Genomic DNA, 19,116 nt, shown 5'->3' on the forward strand with positions numbered 1-19,116 from the left:
CATGTACAGAAAAGGCTTCCAGGGCATGGAATTCTCTTGTCCGGTAGGACTCAGCCGGAAGCCTTTGAGAAGTTTTGGAGATATCTCATTTAATATAGTAACAGGGCACAGCTGCCACACACCTTGAAAGCAGCCTCGGTAGACGCATGGAATATGCGAAAACAGTGTCACTGATATTATTTATGCTTCCTGTTTTGCCATGGATGTAGCCGGGGGTGGGTGGGGAGGTACAGGGGCGTAGGAAGTGGGGGGCGGAGGGGGCGGTCCGCCCCGGGTGCCACTCTTGGGGGGGTGACAAGATGGCCCCTGCCTCCCCCCAGGTGTAGGGCGGCCAAGGATGTGCATCGTCCATACGGGCTACCACTCTCATGCGCTGTTCATACAGGCTGCCTCTCGCATGGCAGCCCGTATGGTCAGCGTGCGCGAGCGGCATCTTGTACAGAGTGCGCATGTGCAGCATCCCATACAGTTGCCACACATATGCAGTCCGTACAGGATGCCACACATGCACACTTTGTACAGGATGCCCCTCGCGCAGCCGCCTGTACGGTCACCGTGCGTGAGCGGCAGCCTGTACAGACTGCGCATGTGTGGCAGCCTGTACGGACTGCACATGCGCAATCTGTACGGGATGCCGCACATTCACACTCCGTATGGGCTGCCCTGCCCTGGGTGCAATAGAGGGTTCCTCCACCACTGGGGAGATAGCTCCCTCTCCTAAATCAAGTAAAAAGAAATAAAAATGCTCAACTAAAAGTAGAAAACGAAAAAATATTTTGACATATTTTTCTGAGCACTTAGGGTTAAAAGAAAGTAATATAAACAACTGTTGCTGAGACATTTCATTCTGAATCTGCTAGACAGAGCCAAAGAGGATGACAACAGGTGGGTGTCCTGCCCCGCCCCCACCCCAATATCCTGGCTATGCCTTTCCTGCTTTTTCTGTTCTCATTTCTTATGTTCCTAGCACCGGTGCTATTTTGCTATTTTGCACCCTAGGCGAGGCTAACTACTTGCACGCACGCACACACCCCACCCCCAAAATTTGCTAACTTCAGTTTTCAGAAACAGGTGTCTTGTAGCGAGTAAATGAAGAGCACAAAGCTTGAAACTGCCAAGTTTATTTTAAATTGCCAGAGTAAATAGCACAGCAAATACCAAAGAAAATGTTCCAGCGCGCAGATCATTTGGAATAACCTTGCAAACTGTGGTGTTGAAATTCAAGGCACTGAAAAAGTTTCCATTTCAGGCACATCAAAATCTCACTCAGCCTGCCTGTTCCTTTGCAGATTTTGTCACCAATTCCTTCAGATCCAGTGCTGATGCTGTGTGTGCGTGTTCAACAGATTAAATGGCCAAGCTGACTAATCTCTTTAGCAACAATGTTTTTAGAAGTTTGAGCTTTGAGAAACTTGAGTTCAAAATGCACAAGAAAAGTAAAACGTTGCCTGAAAATTGTAAGCTGTAACAAAAAACTAACCTGTAACTCAGCCCTCCCTCCCCAGCCTGGTGCCATCCAGATGTTTGGGACTACAACTCCCATCAGACCCTCTTCTTGGCTCCATCTCAGCATCTCTTCCTGGGATGAGGAACGGAGGAGCGCAAACAGGTGACCCAAGGAGGGCTTTCACTGCCCGCTCCTCTTGCCTGCCTGGCCTCAAAGTAGCTTGGGGACAGCGTCAGATTTAGGGTGGTGCAGATGATTCCCCAGCCACTCTTGGCGGCTCCTAACAGAATACAGTCATACCTTGGGTTACAGACACTTCAGGTTGTGCTTTTTTGGGTTACGGACCGCCAAAACCCGGAAGTACTGGAACGGGTTACTTCCGGGTTTCAGCGGCCGCGCATGTACAGAAGTGCTAAATTGCGCTTCGCGCATGCGCAGAAGAGCCGAATCGCAACCTGTATGTGTGCAGACGCGCCGTTGCAGGTTTCGAACACTGCGGGTTGCGAACGTGCATCCCACATGGATCACGTTCGCAACCCAAGCATCCACTGTATTAAAAGCACAATAAATACATCAAACATTTAAAACCTCCCTAAACAGAAAAAAACTATATATATAAAATATATACAGTGGTACCTCGGGTTAAGTACTTAATTCGTTCCGGAGGTCCGTTCTTAACCTGAAACTGTTCTTAACCTGAAGCACCACTTTAACTAATGGGGCCTCCCGCTGCTGCTGCGCCGCACGATTTCTGTTCTCATCCTGAAGCAAAGTTCTTAACCCGAGGTACTATTTCTGGGTTAGCGAAGTCTGTAACCTGAAGCGTATGTAACCTGAAGCGTATATATCCCGAGGTACCACTGTAAACCTATATTTATTTGGGCAGCCCAGGGCCTCCATACACACTGTCCAGGATTATGCTCCGGGGAGGCCACTTCAGGGCTGCCAACAGAGCGGTTGGGCTTCACCCCTGGAGGCGCACTCCATTGTCTCTTGAGACAGGTGGAGGCCAGCAACAACAATTTATTCGTGTGCCTACTCAAATTAAGCCCTGGGCAGACGGGTGGTTGAGTTGCCACAACCATGATATGGTGCACTTGAGAGCATGCGCAGAGTGAAATGGGGAGGAGATTGGTGCCTGTTGAGGAGATCTATTTAAAAAACAACTGTACCAAAAGGAATTATTGTGAAATAAGAAATATTTTTTTGGGGGGGTCAAAATTTGCCTCCCTTCAGGCTCCATATTGCCAAAGTCTGTTCCTGCTTGGGGTGCCATGGTGGGCAGCCGTGGCAGAGCAGAAAAATCCTTGCCAATGAAAAAGCACCCTGGTAAAATGGGCAAAGATCTATAAAAAAATATTCAGACCTTTGTTGGAGATGTAATGCGGAGGTGGGAACAATGTACCATACGTGGTGGGGGTGTAAGGCGATTGAACAGTTTTGGACCAAGATACATGAAGAGTTGAAAAGAATATTTAAGAGCACAATTCTCAAAAAGCCAGAAGCATATCTGTTAAGCTTAATAACCAACCATATTCCCAAAGATAAAAAGAATATATTCCTCTATGTGACAGCAGCGGCTAGATTACTAGTGGCCAAAAATTGGAAAACAGGAAAAAAATAACAGAATTATCAGAATGGTGAATTAAGATCTGTGAATTTATGGAGATGGCAAACTTAACGGCATCCTTTAGGGGCTGCCCCAAGCAAAAAAATTAAGAGAGAATGGGAGTGTGTTGAGATATTTATGAAAAAATATAGAGATGGAAATTGAGTTTAACATAAACATGAAAGGAAAGACTCGCAAGGATGCAAGATGATATTATAAAGGATATGACTATTAAGTATAAATAACTGCTAACACAACAAGAAACAATAATACAATTGCCAATAAGATCTCCCATGGGGGAGGGGAAGTCGGGAGTGGGGGAGGGACGTAGAGGGTGGTACTTGGAAAATTACTGGGGAGGGGGGGAGGGAGAAGGGAAAAATAGAAAAAGCACCCTGGCGAACAGACTGTTGTGGAGTGAAACAGGAACAGGATAGAAAGTTATTTTGGGCATTGTAGGGGTGGAGTGTGTGTGTGTGTGTGTGTGTGTGTGTGTGTGTGTGAGAGAGAGAGAGAGAGAGAGAGAGAGAGAACTAGAAGTGTCCTCTAACCCAAGAGGCTGCTAGGGTTTCCCCTCTCGCTTCCATGGGGGTCTCCTCAGTCCAGTGCCCAAGATGTGCAGAGGGAACAGAGTGCTGGTTAGAGAGCTGTCCCCTTTTTGCGGTGGCCTTCTTCCTAAGTCCCCAGGTTCAACCAAGATGTGTATTGGTGGGTGCAGGGATGACCCCCACCAGCTGTCGTTCTTCTGCTGTGGTGGGAAGGTAAATGGCGTTTCCGTCCGCTCTGGCTTCCGTCACGGTTTAGCCATGCTGGCTACATGACCCGGAAAGCTGCCTGTGGGCAAACGCCGGATCCCTCGGCCTGAAAGCAGAGAGCAGTTCTGTACCCCATAGTCAGATTCAACTGGACTTAACCACCCAGGGATCCTTTACCTTTACCTTTTACCTCCACTAAAAACCCATGAGGGGACTCACACTGCTTCTGGGGAAGAGCCCAGAGCTCTCAACTTTCCACCAGTCGAACATGATTATCATGAACCTGTTACAGTGGTACCTCTGGTTGCGAATGGGATCCATTCCGGAGGCCCGTTCGCAACATGAAAAGAGCGCAACCCACAGCGGCGCACCTGCGCACACGCGGGTTGTGATTCGCCGCTTCTGCGCATGCTGTCATTTTGCGCATCTGTGCATGCGGCGAAACCCGGAAGTGACCCTTTCCAGTACTTCTGGGTCGCCGTGGGACGTAACATGAAGTGGACGTAACATGAGGTATGACTGTATAACAGAGCGCTAGTGAGATGGACCCCTGCCCAATATTCTTGTTTTATTTATTAGACAATTAATTTGTGAAATATTAACAATATAAGAGGGCTTCAAGATTACTCTCTGCATATAAGATGCTCTGAGTCTTCCTTGTTCCTTTATTGCAATTACAATGGGAGTAATGCAGCTGTTCCTATCATACTAATCTCACCAGCCCTGCTTCCAACTCTCTCTACCAAAGACCAAAAACCATCTGACTCTCATCCCATCCCACCACCAGCACTCCAGATTCACTCTCCCCCTTCCTAACATTACATTGCATCTTATATTATACCTACTATTGTAAGATGTTATCTGCATGTTTTAAATATGCTGTAAGCTGCCCAGAGTAGTAGTAGTAGTAATAATAATAATAATAATAATAATAATAATTACATACAAGTTTATATACAAATGCCAGAACATCACATAGACTTCTATGCATTTAACATTTAAAGGTAAAGGGACCAGTCGCGGACGACTCTGGGGTTGCGGCGCTCATCTCGCTCTATAGGCCGAGGGAGCTGGCGTTTGTCCAAAGGCAGCTTCCGGGTCATGTGGCCAGCATGACTAAGCCGCTTCTGGTGAACCAGGGCAGCGCACAGAAATGCCGTTTACCTTCCCACCAGAGCGGTACCTACTTATCTTCTTGCACTTTGACGTGCTTTCGAACTGCAAGGTTGGCAGGAGCAGGGATCAAGCAACGGGAGCTCACCCCATCGCGGGGATTCGAACTGCGAACCTTCTGATCAGCAAGCCCTAGGTTCTGTGGTTTAGACCACAGCGCCACCTGTGTCCCACCATTAAATAAATAACATTTATTTCCCCCTAATTAGGTTCAATGATGTGAAGAAGAGTGAACTCTAAGGGAAACATGTTTTACACTCCAGACATCTAAATGATTTCGCGCCTCTGAGAGTCTGTTGATGTTTTCTAAGTGTCCCACTATAAGCGAAGCTCCTTCCGCATTCCATACATTTGAATGGTTTCCCCCCTCTGTGAGTCCATTGATATTTTCACAGTGCTCCACCAACAGTTAAGATTTGTCCACACTCTGTTTTTAAAGGGTTTTCTCCCTATGTGGATGGTTTCTTTCCCATGTGAGTTTGTTTATGTTGTCTAAGGTTTCTTTTTTGACTGAAGGTCTTTCCACATTCCATACATTTAAATGGTTTTCCCCCTGTGTGGGTTTGTTGATGTTCTCCAATATTTCCAGTATCAGGGAAGTTCTTCCCACATTTCAATGGTTTTTCCCTTGTGTGAGTCCGTTGGTGTTGTCTGAATGTTGAACTAAACGTGAAGCTTTTCCCACAATCCACGCATTTAAATGGTTTATCCCCGGTGTGAGTTCGTTGATGTTCTCTAAGGTTTCCCTTCTGACTGAAGCTCTTTCCACACTCTGTACATTTAAATGGTTTCTCCCCTGTGTGAGTCCGCTGGTGTTTTCTAAGTGTCCCACTTTCAATGAAGCTCTTCCCGCACTCCATACATTTAAATGGTTTCTCCCCTGTGTGGATCTGTTGATGTTTTCTAAGTGTCCCACTTTCACCGAAGCCCTTTCCACACTCCATGCATTTAAAGGGTTTCTCCCCTGTGTGAGTTCGTTGGTGTTGTCTTAGGTTTCCATTCTGACTGAAGCTCTTTCCGCACTCCAAACATTTAAATGGTTTAACCCCTGTGTGAATTCGTTTATGTTTTCTAAGATTTCCACTATAAGTGAACTGCTTTCCACACTCCATGCATTTAAATGGCTTCTTCCCTGTGTGAGTCTGTTGATCTGCAGTAAGGAAGCCCTGTGGAATTCTGACTTTCTTCTCCATCGCCTGCTTTAGAGTGCAGGAAAATAGAATCCTGTAGGTGTTTTAAGGAACAGAACAAAGGAATGTGACACAAATCAAGTGCAATTAGCATATTGTCTTATTTTAACATCTTATACATCCCCCCGCATCCTCCCTATGTCCCACATGTTTAGGAAATGAAAAGGAGATTAATGTTAAATAACAGTAATGCATCATCAACTTTTCATAATCCTTATGAAAACAGTATGATCTTAGAAAATGGTTTGCTGCGGAATAGCCTTTTTAAGGAAAGTAGTTCCTCACAGGTAAGTGAGCCGCTTTCTGCCCCCTATTTCTCAGCTTCAGCGTTCCTAATGCAATTTTTCATCCTCTGCCTTGCATGATAATCCTCCATCTCCTGGGCCACATTTTAACCCCTTTATCCCCTAGATGTTTATTAATCACCTGCACAGTCCCTTTCACCTCAGTACAGTGGCACCTCTCGTTGCGAACGGGATCCGTTCTGGAGCCCCGTTCGCAGCATGAGCAGAACGCAACCTGTGTCTGCATGGGTCGCGATTCACCGCTTCTGCGCATGTGTGTGGCGTCATTTCGAGCGCATGCACATGCGGTGAAACCCGGAAGTAACCCTTTCGGGTACTTCCGGGTCACCATGGGATGCCACCTGAAAAGATGTAACCTAAACCGAACGTGACAAGAGGTATGACTGTAGGTCCATAGTAACCATCTTGGGATACCCAGGTCTGAGTGACTTCTAGGGACTGTGGTATGGGTCTGTCAGTGAAATAGTGGTAAGGGTTGGTGCCTGGGGACGGCTAAATGAGTGCTCAGGAAGGAAAATGTTCTTGGATCTGAACCGCTCCTTGTCAGCCTTGCATTGCATGGGAATTGCTGGAGATGCAGAAGGAAAGCAGGTTTCAATTTAGGGAATCTGAAACTGAAACACCCACCCCAATTGTTGTTTATAATTATAATGTGGCACCTGATCTCATGTTCATCTTGTGACACTGGAATATCCCAGTGGAAATTCTCTGTGCAGGCCTCTCTCACATTCCTTTCTCCTTTGGAGTGGGTGGTCAAGGATTTCTGGATGTACCACCTATGCTTCAATGGGGAATATGTATGGCACTGAAAAACCTCGATATTAAATGTCAATATAAAGAGCCCCCGTGGAACATGTGTCCTCTGTATCCATGGGGCCTCTTTTAAAGGACTCACCCTGTATAACTGTACTTAATGGAAACTTCAACCTTGGATATATAGGATTGATTCATTCATGGGATGAAGCTGTTAACTGTTATTTCTGGAGGCACAAATTTATTCCTAATCTATTTTAAATACATTGATAGTATTATGTCACTGGGTGCTGGGGCAGGGGTAGTACCTCTCGTGGGGGACATATAGGGCTCCTTCGGTCCCCACCCTGCACTCAGCTCTCTCCGGTGGGCCCTAGAAGCTGGCAGCATGCAACAGCGGACACAACCCAGGGAATAGTTTTGACCGGCTGGCTAAACCTGTTGAGGATAGTCAATGGGTCTCAAACCCTTAGGGAGTTAGGGCCTTCCGCTGTATGTGAAGACAGGTTCTGGTGGATTTAGCGGATGACACCAAGCGTGGATCCAACAGTCAAGAAATTGGTTCTGCACATTATTCCAGGTACACTCCAACCAACAGCACACATTCCCTAACCCTGAAACCATTTAAGCCCTGAGGCTACTGCCTTGTGAACCACCCACCATTTCAGTAGGAGTCCTTCGGTTCTCCCACCTTCTGGCCATGTTACCCCTCCCCCTACGGAGGAATTATTCATCTGAATCCCAGGGGCTGGGAGTCCTGAGTGGGGAGACAGCTGTTGGCCCTGCTGGGGGGTTTCTCCTTGGCTGGTCCTTGTGAGAAAAGGATGCTGGACGAGGTGGGCCCTGATCCTAATCCAGCAGGACTTTTCTTATGCTCCCACAAACTGAAACGAGACCTACAAAGATACAGTCTCCCAGGCAAGAGGAAGGACATACCTCTCAATTGGTCCAGGAAAAAGATCTCTGTATTTTTCTGTTTCAAGCGAGGTGTTGATCGCAGACTTGCAGATCAGAGTCTCTCCTGTTCGGAATGAGTAAAACGGAAGTGCCATTTATGTCATTGTAAAAGTATTCTGTTGAAGAAAGTTATAACAAAGTAGCTGGTGTCCCGTTAAGAGCTAATAAAAGTATGATGGTCTCAGCATTTGTGGGCTGCAGGCTGAGGATGTGGACCAGGAAAGCTCACGCCACCATTAACCTGCAAGTCTCTTTGTAGATTTTGCATAGTTATTTTGGAATTCCTACTGCAATATCGGCTCATGAAAAGTTACGGATGGAGAAACTTACACGGTTGCTGTAAACTATCACCCCACATACAGTAGATAGTCTGTAATTTTGGCAAGTTCCCAACCCTTTCCTGTAATTCTGGCAATTCCAGGCCTGCATATGCACATCCATGGGTGTAGAGCCTCCAGCCACAGGCATTGTCTATCATGGAAATGCCCCAGACTGGGACGGATTGTGGATCTTTGTATGCTGATAGATTGTATGTCCGTTAGTAACCCACTCTGACATTGCCTACAAAAAATAAAACTAATGCTTTCAGGATATACTTACGGATAACCCCTGAAAACCTTTCTATAGCATCCTTCTCGCATATTCCTGGATTGGTATATATACATCATCAGCACCACCACCATCAATTAACCATGCAGAGGAAACACTTAAGATTGGGAGCCTGAGAGAGAGGAAAAAGACTCTGGCTACTTCCTGGGAGGGGCTTCCAGAAGCAAAGAGCCGCTTTGGAGAAGGCCTTCTCCTCCCTCCTCCCTCTCAGGACCTTCCAGCTTTTTCTCTCTTCTCCTCTCCAAGGTGGACCAAGGGTTTGACTATTTGGAAAACTCAGCAGTGATGTTTCCTTCCAATTTGCATTTTCTAAACATAGCATTTCAACAAGATTATCAATTTTTGCAGTTTGATGAACCAGAAAAGATCCATTTTTGCCCTTCTCAATTTGCATGGATAAGTAATTTTTAGCTATGCCTAATTCCACCACTGAGCCAAACATCCTGGAGACCCAGAGCCAGACATCCTGGAGAGTAAAGTCAAATGGGCCTTAGATAAGCATTGCAAATAACAAGGCCAATGGAAGTGATGCTATTCCAGCTGAACTATTTAAAATTTTTAAAGATGATGCTGTTAAGGTGCTACACTCAATATGCCAGCAAATTTGGAAAACTCAGCAGTGGCCAGAGGATTGGAGAAGATCAGTCTACATCCCAATCCCAAAGAAGGGCAGTGCCAAAGAATGCTCCAACTACCGCACAATTGCACTCATTTCACATGCTAGCAAGGATATGCTTAAAATTCTACAAGGCAGGCTCAATCAGTATGTGGATCGAGAACTCCCCAAAGTGCAAGCTGGATTTCGAAGGGGCAGAGGAACCAGAGACCAAACTGCAAACATGCAGTGGATTATGGAGAAAGCTAGAGAGTTCCAGAAAGACATCTACTTCTGCTTCATTGACCAAGCAAAAGCCTTTGACTGTGTCGACCACAGTAAACTATGGCAAGTTCTTAAAGAAATGGGAGTGCCTGATCACCTCATCTGTCTCCTGAGAAATCTCTACGTGGGACAAGAAGCTACAGTTAGAACTGGATATGGAACAAGTGATTGGTTCAAAATTGGGAAAGGAGTACGACAAGGCTGTATATTGTCTCCCTGCTTATTTAATTTATATGCAGAATTCATCATGCGAAAGGCTGGGCTGGATGAATCCCAAACCGGAATAAAGATTGCCGGAAGAAATATCAACAACCTCAGATATGCAGATGACACAACCTTGAGGGCAGAAAGTGAGGAGGAATTAAAGAACCTTTTAATGAGGGTGAGAGGAGAGCGCAAAATATGGTCTGAAGCTCAACATCAAAAAAACGAAGATCATGGCCACTGGTCCCATCACCTCCTGGCAAATAGAAGGGGAAGACATGGAGGCAGTGAGAGATTTTACTTTCTTGGGCTCCATGATCACTGCAGATGGTAACAGCAGTCATGAAATTAAAAGATGCCTGCTTCTTGGGAGAAAAGCAATGACAAACCTAGACAGCATCTTAAAAAGCAGAGACATCACCTTGCCAACAAAGGTCCGTATAGTTAAAGCCATGGTTTTCCCAGTAGTGATGTATGGAAGTGAGAGCTGGACCATAAGGAAGGCTGATCTCCGAAGAATGGATGCTTTTGAATTATGGTGCAGGAGGAGACTCTTGAGAGTCCCATGGACTGCAAGAAGATCAAACCTATCCATTCTTCAGGAAATCAGCCCTGAGTGCTCATTGGAAGGACAGATCCTGAAGCTGAGGCTCCAATACTTTGGCCACCTCATGAGAAGAGAAGACTCCCTGGAAAAGACACTGATGTTGGGAAAGATGGAGGGCACAAGGAGAAGGAGACGACAGAGGACGAGATGGTTGGACAGTGTTCTCGAAGCTACCAGCATGAGTTTGACCAAACTGCGGGAGGCAGTGGAAGACAGGAGTGCCTGGCATGCTCTGGTCCATGGGATCACGAAGAGTTGGACACGACTAAACACAACAATGCAGCTTCCAGGGAGGAAAGAATGGGGGAATCAGTAGACCCCCCCCCTTTATCAGGCATCTCCCTCTGGTCAATTTGAGCGAGTGGGCAGAAGGGAGAAGCCAAGACAGACCCACCACCAGAGATTCCTCCTCCAGCGCCCAAGGATGGAGACATCTCTCCAAAAGGAAGCGTCTCTCTCCTTTCCTCCCCCCCCCTTCTCTCTGCTCGGCTGGCCTCCTATCCCCCAGGGATGCTGCCATTCGTCCCTCAGCCCCCCAGTATCCTCTGCCCTCCTCCCTCCGTCCCACAGTCTCCCCTGCGCCCAGAATCCCCCTTGGCACCGCTCACCCCTCTCCTCGGCGCACCAACCCCTCCATCCGGAGGAGCCTCCCAAGACGGGCAGGGAGGCGGGAGAGGGGGGGGTCTCTATCCAGGCCTATTTCACTTCCTTTAACCCTTTCGTGGCCTCCATCTCTCCCTCAAGGCGCAGGAGCTTTTTTGCGGGCAGGGGTGAAACTAGGCTGGATTTCCCCCAGTCAAAGACCCGATTTGACACAAAGACATCCTCAAGGGCGCCCTGCTGGAGGCGTCACCTGGTGCGAAAAACCACACCCCCCGGCTAGCCCACCCCCCTAGCTATGGCTCTGTTTCCGGGAGGGGTCTCTGTCTTTTCCTCTTCCCCCTAAGTCGCCCCCTTTCCCCACGCAGCCTCCTTACCTCTTTGTCCTCTCTGGACCTCCGCCTCCCTTCCTCGCTGTTCCGGTTTCCTTCCCCGCAATATAAAGCGGAGTAGGGGGGGGTGAGGGGAATTAGTCAACCCACCCCCCTCCTCCCCTTCGGAAAACCTCCCACTTTTCACTTTGGGGCCCCTGGAAACTTCCGACCTATAGACACTTCGGGTTCCTTGTCGCAGGCGCGCGCCTCTAGAGCTACGTCCGCAGAGCAGCCCCTGCCTGTGTGGGGATGGGAACAGGAAGAGATGGCGCTGCCTTTGGCCTCCTGCTCTTGGGGCTCCCTCGGGAAATGGCCCCCTCCTCCCCCCAAGTCGCCTCTCTCCCCACAGCGGAGAGTGGAAATGGGGGCGGGAGCGGGTGGCTTACTGTTTGGGTATGAGCTGATGGATGTATGTTTCCCTCCACAGCAGGGTGGCAGCTGCACACTTATTCTTTCCTTATTTGCTTTTGTTATTGTATCATTTTAATAGAGTTAAGTTGAGGGTCTTACGGAGACTCTTCCTGGCTCCTCAAAAAGGCCAGAAGAAGAAGAAGGACATAATCCATGTCTGCTTAAGACTGGGCTAGGTAACAGGGAGGCAGTAATAAGACGAAGGGGCCGTGCTGATTTATTACAATTATTTGTATAGTTTAAATAATATACGTATATACATATGTGTGACTATTATTATTTATTTACATGATGAAACATCAACATAAAAATCTTCCCTAAGCTGGGTTGCATTCATAAACATATATCAGTATTTGTTTTCTAATGATTGTTTTCCTTATGTCTTTAGCAGTTGTCTTCAGGGGCACAGTTACCCCTTTCAGGACCAGGAATTCTCCAATCTTGCCTGCCCCATCCCCCAAAACAGTACATCTGTCTTGTCAGGATTCAACCTCAATCCGTTAGCCGCTATATATCCTGCAACTGCCTCCAGACACTCACACAGGACTTTCAGCACCTTCACTGGTTCCAATTTGAAAGAGAGGTAGAACTGGGTATCATCCACATATTGATGAACACCCATCCCACCCCCTTGAAGATCTCTCCCAGCAGCATGTGGAAGAGGATGGAACCCTGTGGCACCCCACAAGTGAGAGCCCAGGGGTCCAACACTCATCCCCCAACACCACCTTCTGGAGAAAGGAGCGGACCCACTGCACAACAGTGCCGCCAGCTCCCAGTTCCTCTACACGTTCCAGGAGGTTGTTGTGGTCAATGGTATTAAAGGCCTCTGAGAAATCCAGCAGAACTTTTTATTGAGGGTGAAAGAGGAGAGCGCAAAAATATGGTCTGAAGCTCAACATCAAAAAAACAAACATCATGGCCACTGGTCCCATCACCTCCTGGCAAATAGAAGGGGGAGAAACGGAGGCAGTGAGAGATTTTACTTTCTTGGGCTCCATGATCACTGCAGATGGTGACAGCAGCCACAAAATTAAAAGACGCCTGCTTCTTGGGAGAAAAGCAATGACAAACCTAGACAGCATCTTAAAAAGTAGAGACATCACCTTGCCAACAAAGGTCCTTATAGTTAAAGCCATGGTTTTCCCAGTAGTGATGTATGGAAGTGAGAGCTGGACCATAAAGAGGGCTGATGGCCGAAGAATTGATGCTTTTGAATTATGGTGCTGGAGGAGACTCTTGAGAGTAACATGGACTTCAAGAAGATCCAACCTCTGTATTCTGAAGGAAATCAGCCCTGAGTGCTCACTGGAAGGACAGATCCTGAAGCTAAGGCTCCAATACTTTCGCCACCTCATGAGAAGAGAAGACTCCCTGGAAAAGACCCTGATGTTGGGAAAGATGGAGGGCACAAGGAGAAGGGGACAACAGAGGGCAAGATGGTTGGACAGTGTTCTCAAAGCTACCAGCATGAGTTTGACCAAACTGCGGGAGGCAGTGGAAGACAGAAGTGCCTGGCGTGCTCTGGTCCAGGGGGTCACGAAGAGTTGGACACGACTAAACGACTAAACAACAACAACATTCCTGGCCTCTCTCCTTCTGTCTCTGAGCTAAGATTGGTATCTGCTGCTTGCTCTCTGTTCTCTGAAGCTATGCCACTCGGCTGCCCCTCCTCCCTCTCCCATTCCAATGTCCTTATCTCCCTTTGCCTGCTTTAGATTCCCAGCCTCTGTCAGCTCCGGAACGAAGATGACACCTAACAATGCTTAATGTTAATGCTTAATGTTAATGCTAAAGTAAAGCCGGCCTTTCAGGGATCAAACTGTGAACTGAAATGTGAGTAAATTTTTTGTTACTTCTTAAGGAAAGTCTCTTGTGTCTTTTAAGAGGGATAAAAGGGGACACGAGGAATAATCCACCTGGGCAAGCCAGATTGGATGACTTAACTAAAGAGATTCAAATGAATCTGCAAACTATCTTCCTGCTATATTGAGGGGAAACTGCTCTGCTACATCACTCACCAGCGTGAGTGAAGGAAGAATATCACTTATTCAACATATCCATTCCTACTATCCTTAACATTCCCACAGTTGTCCCTTAGCATTCCAAGTTTGGGACCTGCCTGAACATCTTTCCACATAATCATCATCCGTATGGTTTCTCCCCTGTGTCTGTTATTTGGGGGATAATGGGCTAGGAGCTTACAGTGAAGCATTTATCACACACCTGTGCCACCACCAGGCACATTGCTGCCAGAGGCTCAGGCGGTGCCCACTCTCTACTCTGTGTGAGGAATAAAACACTGGCTCCTAAAGCTGAAAGCCCTAGGAGCCTTTCCTATAAATTCTGAGCCCATTGGTGAAGTAGCAAAGTTTATTTAAAGAAAAGCATCTTTGCAAGCTTGGGGGAGCTATTCAGGCACACCCAGGTCAGAACAACACAAGCATTTATCCTCCCCCCGGGGGCAAATGTCCCTCCTCTGTCCTCCAATTGGATGGAGGGTGGCGTAGAGGTTACAGCCTATCAGACCGCCCAATTATACCCGATGCCCATCACGTATTGCCCTTATTTGGTCAAAGCCCACCCCCAGAATTTACCTATTGACAAAAGCAGCACACCCAGAGCTGTCCTAGTTTTGTGTGTTAACCAGTATGGGTTCCAATTGCAAGCATAAGCGAGTTTCATATCTTATAAAGCTAAAAAGGCAAACCACATTTAGACTACCACTTTGTTCCAATCACGGGTGCAAGCAGGCTTCGTATCTGGGTCCCAGCTACAAGCTATATGATGCCACCAGAGATCATGTTTTATTTCAACACTTCACCCTTGACGTAGCCAAAATGAGGAAGTGCAGTAACACATTTAATTCGTACAATATAAACTATATACAAGGGTTTCAAGACTACCGTCTGCATGTAGGAAGATGCTTTCAGATTTCTGTGTCTTAATTGTTCCTTTATTGCAATTATAACAATGGGAGTGATGCGACTCTTCGTATATTAAACAACTGTACATCCAAAGCAACACAAAAAGTCTCACACTCCACTTTTCACAACTCTCACATCCCAAATTCAAACATGAACATTTCCTCTTTTTAAAAATAATATTTATTAAAGTTTTAAACAATACAATAGAGAAAAGAGACAACAACAACAGAAAAACAGAAAAAATAAAAACAATTAGACAAAAAATACACACACACACACACACACAAAATACAACGAACCTTCCATAACTTAACTTTCATTTACTTGTTTCTTTGACCTCCTCACACCTCCCTTTTTTGTATTCTACTTCAATTAGCTATTTCAGCAAATCCTTTCCATCTTTCCCATATTTTTTTCCCATTAATTTATCTTAACATAATATAACTTTACCTTTCCTTCTTTCCTTCAACGATCTATTTTTACTTAAATCCTTTATAATATTCTGCTAAAGTCACATAACTTCATTCCAGCCTCCTTCTAACATTCCTTAATTTTACTATATTTCTGTAAATAAACTTTAAATTTCTTCCAATCTTCTTCCACCAACTCTTCTCCCTGGTCTCAGATTCTGCCAGTCATTTGCGCCATTTCCATGAGGTCCATCACCTTCATCTGCCATTCTTCCCGAGTGGGTAGATCTTGTGTCTTCCAATACTTTGCGATGTGTATTCTTGCTGCTGTTGTGGCATACATAAAGAAAGTTCTGTCCTTCTTTGGCACCAATTGGCCGACCATGCCCAGGAGGAAGGCCTCTGGTTTCTTCAGAAAAGTATATTTAAATACCTTTTTTATTTCATTATAGATCATTTCCCAGAAGGTCTTGATGCTTGGGCATGTCCACCAAAGGTGAAAGAATGTACCTTCAGTCTCTTTACATTTCCAACATATTATCAGGCAAGTGGTAAATTTTTGCAAGCTTGACTGGTGTCATGTACCATCTATAGATCATTTTCATTATATTCTCTCTTAAGGCATTACATGCCGTGAATTTGATACCTGTGGTACATAACTGTTCCCAGTCAGCCATCATAATATTATGTCCAACATCCTGTGCCCATTTAATCATAGCTGATTTCACCGTCTCATCCTGGGTGTTCCATTTCAACAGCAAGTTATACATTCTTGACAAATTCTTACTTTTGGGGTCTAACAGCTGTGTTTCCAATTTTGATTTTTCCACCTGAAAACCATTTTTTTTATCCAGATTATATGCCTCCATTATTTGATAATAATGGAGCCAATCAAACACTTTGTTTTTTAGTTTTTCAAAACTCTGTAGTTTCAATCTATCTCCCTCTTGTTCCAATATGAATTACAAGAGGATCTGTCCTGGAGTGTCAACACAAGGGGGCTTTTGAAGAAGGCGCAGCAGAGACTGTACTTTTTGAGAATTCTAAGGAAAAACCATCTTCCGCAGAAACTGCTGCTTGCCTTCTATCACTGTGCCATTGAGAGCGTGCTCACTTATGGCTTATGTGTGTGGTACGGAAGCTGTACTACCCAGGACAGGATGGGGTTGTGCAGAGTTGTTAAGGCAGCAGAGAGCATTGTTGGCTGCCCACTCTCCACCTTAGAGCAGATTTATGCCACAAGGTGCCATAGGAAGGCACTGGACATAGTAAAAGATCCATCGCATCCTGGTCACTGTCTCTTCGAGCTCCTGCCGTCGGGACGGAGATACAGGACGATGAAGACAAGAACAAGCCGTCTTAAGAACAGCTTCTTCTCCAGAGCGATCTCGGCCCTGAATGGGAAGCCTGGACTTTGAAAGTCATCTAATCTTCCTTGCTGTATTATACTGTATTGTTTTAATTAGTGTTTTTATAGTGTTTTTATAGTGTTTTATAGCGTTTTTATAGTGTTTTGATTTTGTGTGGAGTGCCCTACCTGGGTGGATGGAGCAGCCAAGTAATTTCGTTGTCCCCGAGAGGGGGCAATGACAATAAAGATATTATTATTATTATTATTATTATTATTATTATTATTATTATTATTATTATTATTATATTTCCCAATATTTCGGCCATTTGGCCTCCATATTGAGTTTTTTCTGAGCCTTCGCTTCCATTGGAGACAGCCACCTTGGAGTTTTATTTTCAAGCAAATCCTTATATCTTGTCCAAACATTAAACAAAGCTTTCCTGACAATATGATTTTTAAATGCTTTATGTGTTTTGACCTTATCATACCACAAATATGCATGCCATCCAAATACATTATTGAAACCTTCTAAGTCCAGCACGTCAGTGTTTTCAAGAAGCAACCATTCTCCCAGCCAGCAAAAAGCGGCTGATTCATAATAAAGTTTAAAGTCTGGCAGGGCAAATCCACCTCTTTCTTTAGCATCTGTTAATATCTTAAATTTTATTTGAGGTTTCTTGCCCTGCCAGACAAATCTAGAATTATCTCTCTGCCACTTCTTGAAACAATCCATTTTATCAATAATTTGCAATGCTTGAAACAAAAACAGCATTCTAGGCAATACATTCATTTTTATCGCAGCAATTCGGCCCAGCATTGATAACTTCAATTTGACCATATTTCTAAATCCTTTTTCACTTCCGTCCAACATTTTTCATAGTTATCCTTAAATTTACATTTTTAGCTGTCATATTAACCCCTAACTATTTCACTTTCTTAACCAATGTTAATCCTGTCTCTTTCTGGAACCTCTCTCTCTCAATCCCTGTTAGGTTTTTCTCTAGCACCTTAGTTTTCATTTTGTTCAGCTTAAAACCTGCTACCTGGCCAAATTCTTGAATTACTTCCAGTACTCTTTTAGTACTAGACTCTGGCTTCTGTAATGTCAATACCAAATCATCAGCCAATGCTTTCAACTTGTACTGTTTAGCTCCGACTTGTATACCTTTAACCAATTGGTCCCTTCTAATCATATTTAAAAGGACCTCCAGGACCGATATGAAAAGTAGGGAGGGAGCCAAATGGCGCCGAGGCAATTCCCTCCGGATGCCAATTTCTAACAAACGGAAAACATTTTAAAGACTCTGAGCACTTTTATAATTCCTGTTGGCTCTGCGAGCTTCAGCTTGCCCCAGCTTGTCTTCAGCTTGTCCCAGCCTGCTCCCTCCCTCCTTATCAGCTGCCCGGTCAAGGTTGCCAGAGAGGAGAGAACGCTGCTGCCTGAACTGAGAGCAGAGAGAGAAGAGGTCTGAAGACCGGACTGTGAACTGCTTATCCGACCAACGGTGCCTGGAGAAGGAGGGTAAGGAGAGACACGACTGTGAGCCCTGCTTTGAGACTGGCCCATAGACACCCAGCTCTGCTGAACACAGAGAAAGATAAAGCTTGGAGATTCGGGGGTTAACTGAACTGACCGACCCCCGCCCAGCTGGGGGGCTGTGTGAACTAGCTGGGGACAGCATTCCTGCTTCACAGCTGAAGAGGAAGTACAGTAGCTGGAAAGACTCTTCATTTTAACAAACCGTTCTGAGGAGACCAGCATTTATACTCTCAGAGACTCCTGGTGAAGGCATCCTGAGTTTTTTACAGGAAGTTTTTAATTTACACAACTCTACAACAGTGTATCAGATAGGACCCTTCTGGAGGTTTGGAAAACTGGCTTCAGCAAGATATCGTCCTGTGCCCTGCCTTATGTGGTAGGCCTCTGAAAGACTGCTTAGAAGGAATCAGTGAACCAGCCCACAGAAAGTTTCGCTTCTGGGGCTCTTGGATATCCTTTGTTCAGTATAGGGCGGTGGGAGATGGCCTCTAAAGACTAAGCTAGGGCCCGAAATACAAGGTTATCATAGCTGTACATGCTCTATAGCCCAACCCCACTATTATCCTTTCCCAGCTGCACATTAAGAGAGAATGTGCCACCCTTCAAGGAGAGCACTCCATCACCCCCCCGAAGGAGAAATATCCCTAAGGTGACCCCATCAGAGGTATGGGACAAAATGAGATACCTAGATGAAACAGAATTGGGCCAAAATCAGGCCGCAACAGACTATCCACAGAAGGAATTTATGCATAATAAAGATCCGGTGTTCACAAACGTGAGCACTTTGCATCCACCTATTGAAATCATAGAACGGCTGGATAGCCCACCATACAAAGACGATAGGCGACCGATACATAAAGCGACAAACCCTAAAGGTACGTTAGCTAATAATTGACAAAGACTCGACTGCGATAAAGCCAATCTTACATTTTTATCATGGAACATTGCTGGTTGGCTCAACAAGGCGACTGACCAATCATTTGTCAATTTTATTCAAGATCATGATATAGTCTT

General features: G+C 45.6%; 1 protein-coding gene and 1 long non-coding RNA gene across 2 annotated transcripts; one reads left to right on the forward strand and one right to left on the reverse strand.

Annotated features, from left to right (window-relative positions):
• Positions 1-4,359: 4,359 nt before the first annotated feature.
• LOC309365245 (uncharacterized protein) lies at positions 4,360-8,846 on the reverse strand. The gene is made up of 3 exons (XM_081903479.1): positions 8,790-8,846; positions 8,169-8,253; positions 4,360-6,208 (listed from the first exon to the last, which is right to left on the reverse strand). The coding sequence occupies exon 3, from the start codon at positions 6,175-6,177 to the stop codon at positions 5,434-5,436; it is 744 nt and encodes a 247-aa protein (XP_081759605.1). The 5' UTR covers positions 6,178-6,208; positions 8,169-8,253; positions 8,790-8,846; the 3' UTR covers positions 4,360-5,433.
• A 7,329-nt stretch (positions 8,847-16,175) lies between these two features.
• Positions 16,176-16,821, forward strand: LOC309365312. The gene is made up of 2 exons (XR_014165996.1): positions 16,176-16,689; positions 16,721-16,821. It is a non-coding gene; the product is annotated as an uncharacterized lncRNA (long non-coding RNA).
• The last annotated feature ends 2,295 nt before the right edge of the window (positions 16,822-19,116 follow it).

The sequence above is a fragment of the Podarcis melisellensis genome (assembly GCF_964234715.1).
Source record: "Podarcis melisellensis genome assembly, chromosome: 2".
Classification (NCBI taxonomy): domain Eukaryota; kingdom Metazoa; phylum Chordata; class Lepidosauria; order Squamata; family Lacertidae; genus Podarcis; species Podarcis melisellensis.